Source organism: Pogona vitticeps, chromosome 4, assembly GCF_051106095.1.
Source record: "Pogona vitticeps strain Pit_001003342236 chromosome 4, PviZW2.1, whole genome shotgun sequence".
NCBI classification, from domain to species: Eukaryota; Metazoa; Chordata; class Lepidosauria; order Squamata; family Agamidae; genus Pogona; species Pogona vitticeps.
Window position 1 is genome coordinate 78,484,818 of NC_135786.1, and position 17,958 is coordinate 78,502,775.

At 42.1% G+C, this 17,958-nt stretch overlaps 1 protein-coding gene across 1 annotated transcript in view; it reads right to left on the bottom strand.

The window, feature by feature from the left end:
* Nucleotides 1–14,458, bottom strand: part of ANKRD13C (ankyrin repeat domain 13C) — a 53,908-nt gene extending 39,450 nt beyond the window's left edge. Inside the window, exons 1-2 of the mRNA XM_020795245.3 lie at nucleotides 13,971–14,458; nucleotides 5,109–5,150 (exon numbers count right to left, since the gene is read on the bottom strand). Of these exons, the coding sequence (XP_020650904.2) occupies nucleotides 5,109–5,150; nucleotides 13,971–14,328 (400 nt within the window). The 5' untranslated portion in view covers nucleotides 14,329–14,458. The remainder of the gene's footprint in view (nucleotides 1–5,108; nucleotides 5,151–13,970) is intronic.
* Between the last annotated feature and the right edge of the window lie 3,500 nt (nucleotides 14,459–17,958).

Here is a 17,958-nt window from a genome sequence, read left to right on the forward strand (position 1 = left end):
ACACAATAGTCATAACTAACAGCTTAACATTTATTAGATATTGGAATGAACATCTTAATCATCAACTTTACATGGTTTAGCTTTTTAAAGCTACAGTGGTGCCTCGCACAACGATTGCTTCATACAACGATGAATTCACACAGCGATGGGTTTCTTTGAGGAATTTCCCCCATTGTTTAACGATGTTCTCTATGGGGGAATTTCACTTAATGATGTCCCTTTTTCGCTCCTGTAAAAGTGTCTTAAACTGTTAGAAACCTGTTTTAAATGCTTGCAATCGTTAGCCCACCTCCTGAACCCTATGCAAACTTAATTTGGTGTTGTTCTGAGTCGTCGTTAATTTTTGGTGATTTTTTAAATTCTCCACTGAAAGCCTTTGAATGGTCCGTTCAAAGGCTTTCAATGGAGAATAAAAAAAATCACCAAAAATTAACGACGACTCAGAACAACACCAAATTAAGGTTGCATAGGGTTCAGGAGGTGGGCTAACGATTGCAAGCATTTAAAACAGGTTCCAAACATTGTAAGACACTTAAAAATGAGCGAAAACGGACATCGGAAAGGACTTCAAAAGCACTGAAGCTGGCTTCAGTGCTTTTGAAGCTCTTCCGTTTTCGCTCATTTTTAAGTGTCTTACAATGTTTGGAACCTGTTTTAAATGCTTGCAATCGTTAGCCCACCTCCTGAACCCTATGCAAACTTAATTTGGTGTTGTTCTGAGTCGTTGTTAATTTTGGGTGATTTTTTGTTTTCTCTCTCATTGAAATGCATTGGACGGACAGTTCAATAGAGTTCAATGAGGGAAAAACAAAAAATCACCAAAAATTAACGAAGACTCAGAACAACACCAAATTAAGTTTGCATAGGTTTCAGGAGGTGGGCTAACGATTGCAAGCATTTAAAACAGGCTTCAAACAGTTTAAGACACTTTTACAGGAGCGAAAAGGGAGATCGGAAAGGGCTCTTTGATCTCAGTTTCCCTTTTAAAGCTCTTTCCGATCTCCCTTTTCGCTCCTGTAAAAGTGTCTTAAACTGTTTGAAGCCTGTTTTAAATGCTTGCAATCGTTAGCCCACCTCCTGAACCCTATGCAAACTTAATTTGGTGTTGTTCTGAGTCTTCGTTAATTTTTGGTGATTTTTTCTCTCTCTCATTGAAAAGCATTGGACAGACGGTCCAATGCTTTTCAATGAGAGAGAGAAAAAATCACCAAAAATTAATGACGACTCAGAACAACACCAAATTAAGTTTGCATAGGGTTCAGGAGGTGGGCTAAGGATTGCAAGCATTAATCTGTTCCAATTGGAACGGATTAACCGGTTTTCAATGCATTCCTATGGGAAATGGTGTTTCACTTAACGATGTTTTCACATAACGATTTTTTTATGGAACCAATTAACATCGTTAAGCGAGGCACCACTGTATTCCATTATTTGAAGCTATAACTTCTAAGTGCAATAGAAAAAAAGGGAAAAGAACAAACGAGGAAGCACATTTGAGGCTTGGTATTAAGAATCATTGACTTCTGGGTTAGAAACTATTATTGTTAAATTTAAAAAACATTTTCAAAAGAAAGAAATCATCAGTGTCCCTGCTATTTCAATACGGCCTACCAGCTACTACCAGCAACCACCTCCTAACTTTCAATGTTATGATGCATTGTAAACAGAAAAAGAGCCAAAACCATTATCCACTCATATTTCATTGACCACAGTACCTTAATTCTTTTTCTCTGTCCTTTCTCATTTAAGGGATAGACACTCTCTTACAGGCAAAGAGTCACAGAGTTGGAAGAGACCACTGAAGCCATTCAGTCTAACCCCTCGCCATGCAGGAACATCCATCAAAGTACTCCTAACAGACGGCCATCCAGCCTCTGCTTAAAACCTCCTAAGGAGGAGACTCCACCACCCTTCAAGGCAGTCTATTCCACTGGCAGACAGCGCTGACCATCAGGAAGTTCTTCCTAATGTTCAGATGGAATCTCTTTTCCCATAGTTTGAAACCATTGCTCTGCGTCCTAGTCTCTGGAGCCCTGGAAAACAAACCTGTCCCCTCTTCAACATGACATCTTTTCAAATATTTAAACATGGCTATCATGTCCCCTCTCAACCTTCTTTTTGTAAGGCTAAACATTCCCAACTCCCTAAGCCACTCCTTGTAGAACATTTGCTTTCAGACCTTTAACCGAGTAGACTCTGTCTAGAGGGGCGGGGTATAAATCGAATAACAAATAAATAAATAAATAAACAAACAAACAAACAAACAAACCATTTTACTTGCCCTCCTCTGGACATGCTCCAGGTTGTCAACATCCTTTTTGAATTGAGGTGCCCAGAACTGGACACAATACTCCAGGTGAGGTCCGACCAAAGGAGAATAGAGTGGTACTATCACTTCCCTTGATCTAGACACTATACTCCTATTGATGCAACCAAGAATCGCATTGGCTTTCTTGGCAGCCACATCACACTGCTGACTCATGGTCAGCTTGTGATCTACCAAGACTCCTAGATCCCTTTCACGGGTACTGTTGTCTAGCCAGGCATATCCAAAAATCCTTTATCTTCTATTTTTTAAAAAAAAAACAGCAACTCTCAACACAGAATAGTAAATTTCTTAAATATTAATATTTCTCTAGCACCAAGCAGGTCTACAATTCATTCCCCTAAGCCATTATGTCTGTCCTTACTTGCCTAGTAGATCTATTCTACTATCAACCACGTTACTTTGAGACTCTACCTGTTGATAGAAATCATTTCTTTAAAAAAATCAGCCCATTAAAGAAAGAAACAAATGAATAAAACTTGTATTAATTATGGCTTTACAGCAAACAAGGAAACCTGGAAAATTTTGCAAAGTCAGGAAATAAGCTCTAAGGAAAGATATAATTATTGTTTAGCGATCTCAAGTTCAAATTGTAGCTAAGGATGTGCATTGGCTTCAGAGAAAAGTGTCCAAATGAAGGACAGCAGAGCCATTTCTGCGTTTCCAAATCAATTACAGTGTAGTTCACAAAACCCCTAGTCAGCTTCGGTGTGGTTCACACATTGCCTCCTGGAGTCCAGAGAATACTTTAGGCACTATAGGGCAGTGCATAAGCAGAACATTTTGCTTACTTTGCTTAAAATCACCGCTAGAGGGTAAAAAACATTGAACGTGAAGGGGTTAAAAGGGTTAAAAGCATTGCAAGGGTGCAATGCTTGCTAGGTAACTGATTTTATCACAGTGGGTTGGCTTCAGGAATCCAATGACTCTACAACATTGAATACTATGACAATCTGTCGAACTATACAACACCAGATTGGTGTATTTACCTAGACAATTCTGAGCAAACAAACTTTATCACCAGGGCTTGAAAAATTTTAGAATGTCTCACCAGTCAGTCAAAAATTTCACCAGTCAGAATGACCAGACTATAGCCTTCCAATTTATTAGGATTGAGACCCACTGATTTATACCCTCAGACTTGAGTTGCTTTATTGCCTGCATGCCTGTGGGGTCATGAAGCTTATATTTTGAATGCCTTTCTTTTGAATGACTCCAGAAAAAATAAAACTGAAAGCAAAAGCGCCTGGCCTCTTAAGGAGCCACACTTCCCTCCCACCCCAGGATGTGTCCTTGTTCGGTTGAAATTGGGAGTAGGGAATCTCCATATTTTCCAGCATGGGACTACTCTACATTCTCCTGCAGAGTTATATCTGTATGTGCCACCTGAACTCTCTTCTCGCGAGAAGAGGGCAGTTTTCCTTTTGCAATGGGAGGGGAAGGGGAGAACTATAGGATTAGAGAGAGAGAGAGAGAGAGAGAGAGAGAGAGAGAGAGAGAGAGAGAGAGACAGGCGGAGGGGAAGGAGGCAGGCAGGTAGGGAGCTGTGACTTGTCCAGCAGCATTCTTCACTTATCACAGGCAACTGGACGAGTGCATCTTTCAAGCCCTGTTTATCACTCCGCTACTGTCAACCCCAAATTAAACCAGGATTTAATCCTAAATTAACCCAGAATTTGATGTTAAAAGACTTATCCGCTACAGCAATGGTCCCCAACCTTTTTCCAATTGCGGACCGGTTGGGGGGGCACTCAGCGCATGTGCTTGCTCTCGGGGGGGTCAGGAGAGCTGTGTCTGAGGGCCCCTCCTGCCTAGGCCATAGACCAGTGCTGGGTCATAGACTGGGGGTTGGGGACCCCTGCACTACAGGATACAGGCTATCATTTTCTTCAGTTTATCTGGACATTCAGAGGCTCTCAGAAGTTAGATGTCTAAAATATTGTAAGAGGAAAAAGAACAATGCATAGTACTAGTCCTCAAGAGGTAAATTTTAAATCAAATCCAGAATTTAGTTCCACAATCTAATTTAAAATGATAATGTACTTTATTATAGCACCATTAACATGCACATTTTAAATCAGAGTGCCACTAACCCTCTGATTTAACTCTCTGGAGTACACTTTCAAATAAAAAAAAGGTCATGATTTAATTTGCCACCTGGATGGCTATATTTAAAAAAAGATTTTTTTAAAGTGCATGTACTGATTTTGTTTGATAAGGAAAATAAACCACCAAGATCCCTTATTCTGTGGAAAGAAATATCTTTAAGATGGTGAAATAAAGGCTAAAATATTGAACGTGAGTTTAAAAGGGCTTATAACTGATCTGCAAAAGAGACAGAAACGCTGACAATAAATGGTACAAAAGTAGAGGAAGGTTTTTAAAAATATGTCTCCCTTTGTTGTCCTGACACAGTTCACATCATCAGGCCAATGTGAAGGGATGCTGACTGCATCAGGCACGGGCCACTATTCTTCTCCTACCCAAACATATCAGGAAACAATCAGTGGTCAGGGAGGAAAAGATACGAGGAGGGAAATACTGATGTCTTATGATTTGCACTGTTCATCAATCACTCTTCCCTCATTACCCACAGCCATTCCTGATTTGCAAAGTGGACAAAAAGTAAAGAATAAGATTAAGTATCCTCCTGCTCTGTAGTTGTCTTCAAAGAGCTGCAAGATGAGCCAAGAAGAGATAAATCTGGGATTCAAGCTGCCAGCCTTCTATGATGTAAAAAGGTATTTTTTAAAAAGGCAAATGAAAGATCAGCAGTACTAACCTTTATTCCCCAGCATCACAGCAAGATGTAAAGGAGTGTTTCCTGTAAAGAAAAATATATAATTTAAAAATATATTTATAGGACTTCAGTCAGACTGGATAAAACATTAGATTTCATGCTGGTGCCTCCATATTTAGGTTAAAGGCATAACAATCCTATTGCTTTGAATTTAATGTAAGTATGTAGTGTTAATCACAAAAATAATCACTTTACTATATCATCCATATTATTTCCATATTCAATTTTACTCTTAGGATCAGAGGAGGATTATGTCCATCTGCTACTCTCTGACAATACCCCTTATATTACGAGACAAGTGGCCAAATTCTGTGCGGCGGCAATAGTTATTCGTAATCAAATGTTTGGGTAGGTGATTTCAGATGGGTATGTTTTTAATATAACTATGTCTGAGGTTTTACTTATATTAAGGATACATGATGTTATTAACTGGAAAGAGGGGGTTGTTTTATCATGTTTTAATGGAATTTTATTACCCTGACTGACTTTACCAAACTATAATTATATGTATCTATTTTATACTGATTTGGTTTTACTGGTCTTTGACCATAATAAAGTATTCATTCATTCTTAGGAAAGCTGAATTAATATGACAGGACAGCAAAACTTTGCTAAAAACCATCCAGAGACACTGTAGTACCCTAATTAATTAAGGTCTGTAAAGTGCCCATGTTATAAAAAATGACAGATCTAGGTCACTTCTCATAAGGAATCTATTATAATAAAAAATTAAACATCATATTTTATTTATCTGCTACACAGATCCAATTTTACAAGCAGTTCCCAGTTTTAAAATCAAATTTATCACAGAGCAATGCAAACAGATAATTACATCAATTGCTAAATTGCAAATTACACTGGGATAACAAGGATGAAGCACAGAACATTTTAAATATATTAAACACAAAAATTCAAAGTACAGTGGTACCTCGCTTAGCGACGTTAATCCATGCAGGAAAAAACGTTGCTAAGCGATTTCATCGCTAAACGGAATTAAAAAGCCCATAGAAACGCATTAAAACGCCATTTATGCGTTCCTATGGGCTAAAAACTAACCTTTAAGCGAAGATCCTCCATATGGCGGCCATTTTCACTGCCTCTTAAGCGAGGAATCCATCCCTAAACACAGCGGGCAGCCATTTTGTTTACCCAGCGGCCATTTTGGAACCGCCGATCAGCTGGCCGAAAATGGGGGCTTTGCGATGATCGCTTCCCTGCGATCATCGCAAAGCGAATTTTCCCCATAGGGAACATCACAAAGCAATCGCTTTTGCGATCGCAAAAACAGCATCGCTAAGCGGTTTCTTCGTTAAATGGAGCGATTGCTGTGCGAGGCACCACTGTACAGTACTGGAAAAGAAAAAGAAACGAATGGTGGGAGAAATTTTAGAAATAAGAATGCAAGCTAAGCAAGAGTTCCTGATGTTTCCGCTTCTTCAGCACCCTGCTAAATAACCACAAATGGGAATATTTATAGTTAGGAAAATAATAGTTTTCCCAACTGAAAAATTACAAAAAAGAAAAAAAGAAAAAAAAAAGAAACACACCAGCCTTTGTTGGGACAACTGTCATTTTATGATGATGGAACTGTGCAATTATAAATTTTGTAAGCAAATGTCTAACTTCAGTGTCAGTACAACATAACTAGCTTCCTTTTCCTGCTACAGCATTTAGTGCAGCTCTGCAACCTAATCCAGAGGGATTTCAAGATTTTGGGAATAAGTTTTTGAATTGCATAAGAGCTGCAATGGGAAAGATCATTTTTGTCCCAATTTTTTGAGGGAAGCAATTACAGTGGGGTCTTGACTTGAGAACTTAATCCGTATTGGAAGGCGGTTCTCAAGTCAAAAAGTTCTCAGGTCAAATCTGCATTTCCCATAGGAATGCATTGAAAACCATTTGATCCGTATCTGCTCTTTTCCATCCATAGAAACTAATGGGAAGCTGCTATTCCGCCTTCGACCACTAGAGGGGGATATTTTGTTTCTTTTTTTCTTAGGTCAAGAAAGGTTCAGGGAAGGCAGGGAAAATACAGTCCAGGCAGTACCAGGCAGTCTGAAGACTCCCAATCCACTCTCTAAACGCTGGGAGGAGTGAGGAAGCAGGCACCCTTTTCACTGGCCAACAGTTAACTGAAAGTTCAAATTTTGCACTTTCCCTGGCTCCCACGTGGTTTTTTTTCAGTTCTTAACTCAAATCTAAGTATGTAAGTCAAGTCAATATTTTCCTATGAGAGAGGTTCTTAAGTCAAAATGTTCTTAACTCGAGCCGTTCTTAAGTCAAGACCCCACTGTAAATCACTGCCAGAGAACTGTAGTTTTATTTGCACATTAACATAATAGCTTGTATAAAAATAAATGTAGCATTAGATACAGTGGTACATCGACTTGAGAACGTCCCTACATACGAACAATTCGAGTTAAGAACGACTCCGTTCACAAAAAGTTGCTTTGACCTGAGAACGGAGCCTCGACTTAAGAACCAAAAGAAAAAAAAACCTTTTCCTGCCCTTCTTTTGACCTAAGTTTTTTGTGAGTTAAGAAATCTCCATAAGCATTATCTTTATCTGTCTGTCTGTCTGTCTGTCTGTCTGTCTGTCTATCTATCTATCTATCTATCTATCTAATATCCCGCCTATCTGGTCAATTACGACCACTCTAGGCGGCTTACAATATAAAATACACAGATAAATACAAAAATAATTATTACGTAATAAACAAATTCGACAAGATGGAAGGCGAACAATAAGAGAAGAGAGGAAAGGAAAACATTAGGGATTAACTGGAGGGAAGACCTGCCAAAACATCCACGTTTTTAGCTGATTTTTAAAGATACCCAGCGAGGGGGCCATGTAAATCTCTAGAGGTAGGTTGTTCCAGAGGCGAGGAGCCACCGCCAAGAAGGCCCGGTTTCTTGTTTTTTCCTTCCGGGCTTCCCTCGGCGTCAGGCTCCTCAGCCACACCTCCTGACTCACACGAATGACATGGGTAGAACTTGGTGGGAGTAGGCGTTCCGCCAAGTATCAAGGTCCTAAACCATTTAGGGCTTTGTATGTAAGCATCAAAACAAGTGCGGAAACGGATGGGCAGCCAGTGCAGCTTGGCCAGAATAGGAGAAATATGATGGAATTTTCTCACTCCAGTAAGGAGTCTGGCCACGCATTCTGCACCACTTAAAGTTTCCGCGTCAACCTCAAAGGCAGCCCCACATAGAGTGCATTGCAGTGGTCTAATCTGGAGATTACGAGCGCATGAACCAAAGTAGTGAGCGCCCCGTATCGAGATAGGGTCGCAGCCGGGCTATCCGCCAAAGATGGAAAAAGGCGGAACAGACCACCAACGCAACCTGAGTTTCCACGTGGAGCGCCAGGTCCAGATGGATCCCCAGGCTGCGGACCCCACTCTTTGCGGCAAGGGTGACCCCCCAAATGAGAGTCACCCAAGCCACCGACAGTGGGGGCACCCACCCTCAGAACCTCCGTCTTGTTTGGGTTCAGCCTCAGCCCATTTTCCTGCATCCATTGCAGTACAGCCCCCAGGCAACGCTGAAGGGACAGGACGGCATCTCCTGCAGTAGGTGGAAAGGAGATGTAGAGCTGTTGCAAGCTATCAGGCTTCTTCTGCCTGCATCCTCCCCAAGACCACCCTTCTTCCCAGAGGCACTAGACCAGACTTCAGCTTTAGTTCAACCATTTTATTTAACACTGGGGAAAACAGATTTAACTCTGCTGTAACAGTTCCAACCTCTGAGAGCTCTTCTCCCAGTTATGTTCCCTTTATTCTTGTATCTTCAACATCCCCAGGCCAAAGGGGTAAACAATCCTTCCATAGCTAACCAAGTACCTGAGGTGAACGGGTTAACCAACCCTGCTTCGTATCCTCTCTGGCTTAAAGGTAAAACACTCAACCCTCATTTTGCTTCCTAAATCTTCCAACCTGGAATTCATCACATATCTTGGCAGGAAGACTCTCATCCCAGGACTGATCTCATGGTAAGTGGGCCATGCCTCATTCTTCCTATTTCTTGCCTCTAGTTCCCCTGCACTCTATCTCCTTCTTTTTGCTCAATTGTCTCTCCCCAGTAAGGGGGTTTCTGTACTAGGTGGCCTCTCCACTCCTGTTCAGCCACTTCCCTTGGTACCTTTAGTTGTACAGTGGTGCCTCGCATTGCGACATTAATTCGTTCCGCAAAACTCGCTGTTGAACGAAAACGTCGCAATGCGAAATTTAAAAAGCCCATAGAAATGCATTAAAACCTGATTAATGCGTTCCTATGGGCTTAAAAATCACCGTTCAGTGAAGATCCTCCATAGCACGGCCATTTTCGGTGGCTGTAGAGCAAGAATCCGTCCCAGAAAACAGCAGGCGGCCATTTTGAAACCGCCGATGAGCTGTTAAAAAATCGTCGCTTTGCGATGCTCAGTTCCCAAAGCAAGGAATCGATCATCGCAAAGGGAAATTCCCCCATAGGGAACATCACAAAGCGGTCGCTTTTGCGATCGCAAAAAATGCGTCGCAAAGCGATTTCATCGCTAAACATAGCGCTCGCTAAGCGAGGCACTACTGTACCTACTTCTCCAGTCTAAGGATCTTTTCTCATCATTTCTACTCACTCCTCCTCAGCTTTCTTTCTGTCACTCTTCACTTCTTCTCACCAATAACCAATTGCCCCTGCTCCTGTGGTTATACCTTTTCTACCAGAGCCTTCCCTTCCAACAGTTCTTTTCCCCTTGGCATTCTTTTTCTTTTACAGTTAACCCTTCCAGGTCCTTGACAACACTTTTTAGTCCTGTGAGTTTGTGCACATGCTTCTTACTTTCAGGTGTTGGAGGGGACAGCACACCAATACGGGGTGCCTCCTCGTGGTTCACCTTCTCAAACAAGCCAAGTCATGCAATTTGCTTCCAAATATCAAGCCATTTACATAACTGGCCAATAGGACTTCAGCCAGTATAGTGCTACTATGCCATGAGATCTTATTAGAATTAAAACCAGCGTGGATAAAAAATCATTTTAAAAAAATCAACTTAAAGCATGATTTAATTTTTTAATGATTTTTTAAATTTACACTGTGATTCACATCAACTTGATTTAACTCCAATCCAGCCTGTTTGATAGACTCAAATAGATACTAGGAAAAATAGAAGTGTACCAGAAAGTGCCAGGATGGAATAAAGAAGAATATTTTCTCCAACTCCCCACCTCTGGTTGCCTGGCTACTTCCTTAAATTTTTTTTCACTGTGTTGCCCAGGCCCAGAGAGTATATTCAGATAGGCAGATATCACTGAACTCATATTGTTCTCTTTTCTATTTTTGGAGTGTTTTACTGTTTTCTGAATTGGTTGGTTGGGTAAGAAAGATATTTTTTGTAGAAGTCTACTGACATTTTTTTTCTTTCCCAGGTAGTACTACTGCCTATTTTTCAAGTACAATGAATCTCTGTTGCTTCTGTGTTTTAAGAGGCATTTTAAAGCTTATTTAGGGCTTCTGGAGTGTCAGAAAACATAAATGAGAAAACTCAAAAGAGGTAGTTCCTTTAGTGTAAAAATGAAAGGACTATTACACAAAATTTACTCAAAATAAAAAAAGCATTTCCCCAAAGAACCCAAAATGGAAAAAATACAGTGGTGCCCCGCAAGACGAATTTAATTCTTTCCGCAGTTAATGTTGTCTTGCGAAAAATTCTTCTTGCGAAATGCGTTTTCCCATAGGAATGTATTGAAATCTAATTAATGTGTTCCTATGGGCAAAAAGAGACAGAACAAAGTCAAATTTGGTTTACAAATGATTTATTAAATGCTCTTTAAAGCCATACATATTGTGCAGATGATTTAAAAAATTTCAATCAAAAAACTAACTTTTTAAACATCATAGAAAAACATTTAAAAATCCGCAAACACGAGGCAGGAACAAAAAATGGAAAACACTCTTCTTGCGAAGCATGGCCATAGGACCATTTGTCTTGCTAGTCATCAACCCCATTACCAAAACCATTTGTCTTGCGAGTTTTTTGTCCTGCGAGGCACCACTGTACAAAAAAACTGTGCACTTCTTAGATAGCACTCACAATGGAACAAACATTCTTAGCATCCATACAGTTACCCACGTGAAGTAACAATTACTTGCTGGCAAGCTGCTCTCCAATCTTGTTACAAGAGATGCCAACACCCTGTAACTACCCTACAACATTTGATTTGTTGGAACAATTAAAAGCCTTCTGCTCACCTAACGAGATGATCCTGCTTAATCAGTTTTTTTTTTAAGAAGTTAACTTTAAATCTTCATTAAAAATGTAGATATCAAGTCCTTTCTTGATACAAATATATCTCTCCCATCCCCACAGTTTCTAACAGAAGGCAGAGCCTCTACTGAACTTGTATTTGTTATGGCACACAGTCAAATCTCAACACCAAATTTGGCCATTTTTCAGAACTACTATTTCATTCGTATTAAAACTGTACATATATAATTACATCACCAAAAAATTATAAGTGCTTTATGTTTTCCTGAATACAGCTTAGTACATAGTCTCTAAAGTGCTGCTAAATAACGCTCGGCTCTGCAGTGCTATAGAAACTATACATACATTCTTCCCCTTCCTGTGTCAATCATAGGTAGCACAAAAACTTTTCAATGTAGGAGAGATTCAGGCCTTGGCTTCCCAATGAGTCAGCCTTGGTCTAAGTAAAAATATTCTTAGCCAATTAGTCTTTCCAGTAACAAAACTCTCTGAGAAACACTCGTGACCCCATGGACCAGAGCATGCCAGGCCCTCTTATCTTCCACTGCCTCCCGGAGTTGTGTCAAATTCATGTTGATTGCCCTTATTTATATGTTCATAGCAAGGATTTTCTCAATATTAACCACAATTGTTGCTTCACTCTTTTGTGGCATAATAGTGTAAAAGACTTTAACTATACTATTTTGAGGTATAAGTTCCAGAGAGTGTCTTTAGCCAGAAGAAGAAGAAGAAGAAGAAGAAGAAAAGAAGAAGAATATACTGCCCATGATTTACAGAAAAAGGCAAAACACAACGTTTTCAATTTTAAAAAGAAAAATCCCAGTGAAAAGTTACAAGTTTTTTTTTTTTTACTAAATATTAAAGTACTGCATAAAACTGAATCAGGAATAAATCTCAGAGTGGGAACACCAGCAAGGGACTCAAACTGATCTTTAAAAGCTACAGAAAAAAACAGCCTGATATAAATACCACCAAAAAAGAGGAAGCACACTCCATAAGAATTCAGTAGGCTGTTAAAAATTGGCTAGAACCCAATTTCACAGCTGCAGGTAAAAGCAGCAGGTGACATCATAATTATCCTCTTGGAAAATCTAGTAACTAAGTGACAGTGAAGAATTTCTGGAAAGACAAATTTCTTTCCAGAAAAATCACATTCCTGACACCTTACGTTTAGGACACTTGGGGAACAATCTAATGCAAATAAAGTTATTCCCAAGCATATGCAGAAGCACCGCAGCTGCTGCCCTCAGCTGTCTTTTGTACAGGCATATTTCACAATGAAGCCTGGGATGGAAAGTGTTGAACACTTTCTAACATACAAATCAAGAAGTGTCTATTTAGTATGATGATATACCAAAGCGCACTGCAGGTTTCCCCAACTTCATCCCCTCCAGATGTTTTTCATTAATGTCCAGAATTTCAGGCTGTTAGTTGTGCTGGCTGGGGGTGATGGAAATGAATACAGAAAATACCCCTGGGTTGAAAAAAGCTAATATGTTACTTTGAAATTGACATCAGAGTTGTTTTCATATACAGCTTGCACACAAATCAGAAGCATTACAAGCAAGAAGAATTAACTTATGTCCATGGTTCTAACTAGCACATCTCTACTCGGAGAAAGCGAATATGCTGGGCTCACATACGGTATTTCTTCACTTAATACATTAACTCACAACTAATTTAGCTACCCAATAAGAGATAAGTGATGCTTATTCTAACTTTCAAAGAAGTAAATGTTTCTCAGTTTTAAAAATTTATACACAAAGCCGCCCAGAGACCTTTGGGTAGAGTGAGCGGCATACAAGTTAAATAAATAAGTGAATAAATGAATAAATTAATAATTCTTCTTTCAGGCAATTTATTTATTTGTTGATTGATTTGATTTGTATCCTGCCCATCTGGTCTATACGACCACTCTGAGCAGCTATTTAGAATCTAGACCAGAATTACATTTCAGAAATGCTTTACAAAAATATACTTGTATATTCATCTCACTTAAACTAGCATTCTTTAACTTGACACAACCTAGAACTGGATTATTAGAAGTTCTGCTTCACAAAGCCTTACTGGGCAAAATCTACTTAGCGGGTCATGATAGGTTTACACATGTAGGAGCTGAGATACCCAAGAGGATAAGCAGATACAGTACGCTTACTGCAACAGAAATAAAATGATCCCAGTGTTCTTAGGGTACACCAGTGAGCCTGATGACGGACAAAGGATCTTCAAGGCAATAAAGTGGATGGACAATGTCCCTATCTTATTTTTCTGAATTACTTACATAATGCCCCCCTTCTCAAGTGACTGCTGGGGCTCTCAGGACGGAGAGACAACTTACTCCAACTGCTCTACCGCACCAGAAAGATCCATCGTTCTTGATTACGGAAAAGAGCAAGCTTAGTCCTAGGAAGTGGAACACGACACCCAGGAGACCAACCTCCGACTCAGAAATAAACGGGACCATTCGGGGATGGATGGGTGTGTGTGTGAGGAGAGAGAGAGAGAGAGAGAGAGAGACAAGCCGGCCTCCTTGCTCTGCCTCCCCTCCCCGACCCTCACCCTCACCGGGCCGGGAAGTCAGTCCGGCGAGGGCCGCCTCTTACCGTGACTGTCCTTCTGGCCGATGCCCTGTGTGCGGATCAGAGCCGACAGCCGCCGGACGTCTCCCTTGAAGACACACTCGTGCACCGGGAACTGGGCCGCCGGGCCCTTGTCAGGCTCGGATCCGGCGGCGGGGGAAGAGCCCCCGGGCCCTCCCTTGAGGGGCAGCCGGTGGTGGTTGGTGAAGATGCGGTGGCTCCCTGCGCGGCCGCCCTTGCCGCTCCCCGCCCGGCCTCCGGGGAAGGCGCCTCCGCCGCCGGGGGTGGCCGCCGCCTCCTCTTCGCCGGGCCCCAGCAGGTCCCCGTCCTCCTTGCTGGGCTTGTGGTCCCTGCGCAGCGAGCGCAGCTTCTCTCCGGTCATCGCCAGCGGCGGCCCCGGGAACTGCGGGGGGGGGGGGGTGCCGGCGGGGAGACGCGGCGCCGCAGTCGCTGCGGGGGGGGGGGCTCGCACAGCTCAGAGCCGCGGCGGCGAATCCCTTCCCGACGGCATTTCCCCTCCGGGAGACAGCCCGCTGACCGCGGGGGCGGCGAGCCCGCTCGGACCTCTCCCTCGCTCCGTTCCACCTGCCGCTCCGCTCAGCGACTCGACCGCGCCGCCATCTTGTTGAGGGGATCTCGCGAGAGTAGAGCCTCCGACCAAGCGAGATCGCACAAGGTGTCGCGAGATGGTTACCCCTGGAGAGAGAGAGAGAGAGAGAGAGAGACGGAGAGCGAGCGATGGGAAGGTCCCGGGGCTTTGAATTGGTCGATTCTCACCTTGGGCCGAGAAGAAGCTCGTGGCGGCGGCGGCGGCGCCTGTGTCGGGAAAGGACGGGGCCAACCCTGGCAAGTGGCTGGGGAACAGGACACATGAGATCTGGCACATTATCGCTCTTGGGAAGTAAAGGAATTGTATGTAGGGCAGGGCGGGGTCTGGGTAAAAGATGAAGCCATGAAATCAAGAACGGATCCTCATGATTTCATGTGATTTTTACGTGGGACCCTTGACAATCTGCAGTCAGATCATAGATCCCATCTATGCCCACAAATTACACTAGATAAATTGTGGATCCTTTGGTGCTTGACTTTGCAGGAGTGCATAAAACACGGATCTGAGCTACGGATCCACGTGATTTCATGTGATTTTTTTAAATGGAATCTCCTCTAGACCACTGTCATGTCATAGATACTATTTGTGCCCATAGACCACAACACAGAAATCATGGGTCCTTTGGCCCATGACTTTGCAGTGGTGCATAAACAGCAAAGGAAAGGATCTCCATGGAACTGCATGATTTATATGCAGGATGATTCCCAAACCAATGCCCATTTATAGACTCCAGCTGTGACCACAGACTAAAACACAGAAATGGACCCGTCAGTGCATGGCTCTGCAATGGTGCAAAATATGGATACAACCCATGGATCCTCATGGATCACACAATTTTTAATTAGGATCCTCCCCAAACTGCTGACCAGTCATGGGCCCCAGCTGTGCCCACAGATTGCAACACAGAAATTATTTCGCCATTGTGTCAGGATGGAGACCAGCCAGCCCATTTACCTTGGGCACACAATACCGTCCCATGGTGTGCCAGCGAAGAAGGAAATGGAAAATCCCTTCTGAATTTTGCATGCTTAAAGGTCCCAGAAAGCATCACCATAGGTCACAATCTATTTGTTGTGATCCACTTCCATGCTATGTAGCATATCAGGCAGCAAGGATTCTCCAGCTCATTCAGTCTTCTGTGTTTCTTTGTCCTCTCATGTAATGTGTAGTTCCCTGTAGTCTTGCATCAGTGTTCTTTGCCATGTTATTCAAGGGCATCCTGATCATTTGGCACCAGGGGGGTCCAACACAGTGCTATTCATTGCAGTTGAGGATCCAGTTGTTCTCTTTACGAAAAATATGGCCAGCCGGTTGGAGTCTTCTATATGCGACAATGTTAAGAAGTTTGTATGAGCTACTCCTTCGGAGCATCTCCTTGTTGATAATGTGATTGAAATATTGGAGCTTTAAAGTTTGGCAGAGACACCTCTGCTGGAAGATGTCAAGCCTTTTGTTGATACTTGCTGATGCCTTCCAAGTCTTGCTGGCATAAATAGCTGTTGGGATCTCAATAGAGGCAAATAGATGGAGCAGTCTTCAATTATATGGATGGTTGGGAACAAAACTTGCTAATTTTCCAGAAGATGATTATCACCATCCTAATGCATCCACTTAACATCTGCATCTCCATTCTGGGCGATCACACTACCCAGATAAGTGAACCTCTCCACTTCCTCTAACTGCTGCTGTCTGAGTACAGTTCCCTGTGTTGGGACCCTGGAGGTAACGTGCATGATTTTCAATCTTGTAACGCTTACCCTGAGGCCAGGTTTATTTGCCTCTTCATCCAGGACAGTCGTGGCATGCTGCAGTTTCAGTTTATCTTCCTCAAGCAAGGTGATATCAGCAAAATCCAGATCGCCAAGATAAACTTGGTTAGTCCAGTGGATGCCTGACCCAGTGCGTAATATATTTTGTCGCATGACATAGTGAAGGGCCACAAGGAAAAGGAATGGGGACAAGATGCAACCTTGTCTGAGCCTGGTGGTAATCTCAAAAAAGTCTATATGGCTATTCTTAATCTTAACACAGCAACTCGATCACTGATACAAGTTCTTAAAAATTGAAACAAAGACTGCTGGTATGCCATACAAAGGGACTCTCAGTGGACACTATTAAAAGCTTTTTTTAAATAGACAAAGTTGAGGCTTCATAGCCACCTAAGGAAGACTACACAAAATGCCTTCCCAGGCACTGAGAGAAGGATGATGCCCTGCCAAATGGTACATTTGGAGATGTCACCTTTCTCAGAGATTTTGACCAGGGGTCTCCAAAGTATGGCCCACGGGCCAGATCCTGGGCTTGTGCACAGACAGGCGAGTGGGAGCACAGGTGGGCATGCACGTGTGTGGGCAGGCAGGAATGCAGGTGTGTGGGTGGGAGCGCATATGCGTGCGTCCTTCAGCCCTAGAAAATATCAAAAATATGTGGTCCTCTGTGAAAATTTTGGAGAATTTTGATTTTGAGAATGGTGCCTCTTCTCCAATCCTCCAGGACTACATCACTTCACCAACACCTGCTAAACAGTTTTGTCAAGTCTTCTGCCATGGCCTGGCTACTTTAAGTTCTCTGCAAATTTCTCATCCAGGCCCGCTGCCTTGTTGTTTTTAAGGCTTCCAGTTGCAATCTTAACTTCTTCAATAGTGATCTTACCAGTGTTCACCCAGAGCTCTTGTTGAGTGTTCTCTTCATTATGGTTATATGTACTGGTCAGGTTTGGCTGGTTGAGGGTTTCCTGAAAATATTCAACCCATCTTCTATTTTGGTCTTCTTGGGTGACCAGAAGCTTCCCGTTCTTGTCTTTGATCAAGACATTAAAGCCCTTCCTCATTCCAGTCAGTTCTTTAATGATTCAGTAAACGCTTTTGGAACCATTCTGATCAGCAGCTTCTTCTGCTTCAGTGCCTTTCCACTCCAGCCATTCTTTCTTATCCTTCCTGCAGCTGTTCTTCACTAACCAATTGAACTCTGTATATTTTTGGCTCATTTCTTCCACTTCTTCTAGATCTTCGGCTTGAATCTGTTTTAGTTTTGTTTTGTTTGTTTTTTTGTTTTTTTTGTCAGTCAATTTCATTCTCTTTTCTTGGATCCACTGTTCTTTCAGTCAACCACAATGTCTCCCCATGATATTTTGGATGCATTCTGTGGTGGTATCTCTAAGATTGTTCCAGAAGGTCAAGGTAATTGTGTATTTCCTGAGCAGAGTGAACAATTGTAGGATTTTTAAGTTTTTCTGTTGCAAACATTCTTTTGGATATGGACTATATTATGATATTAACTCCACCATTGCCAGTCCCACGCCCAGATGAGAAAGAAGGAGGGTTAGGCAACAGACTAGCAATCCATCCCTGTAAAACTAAAAACTGCTATGAAATCAGTAAGAAGAATCTCAAGAATCTACTT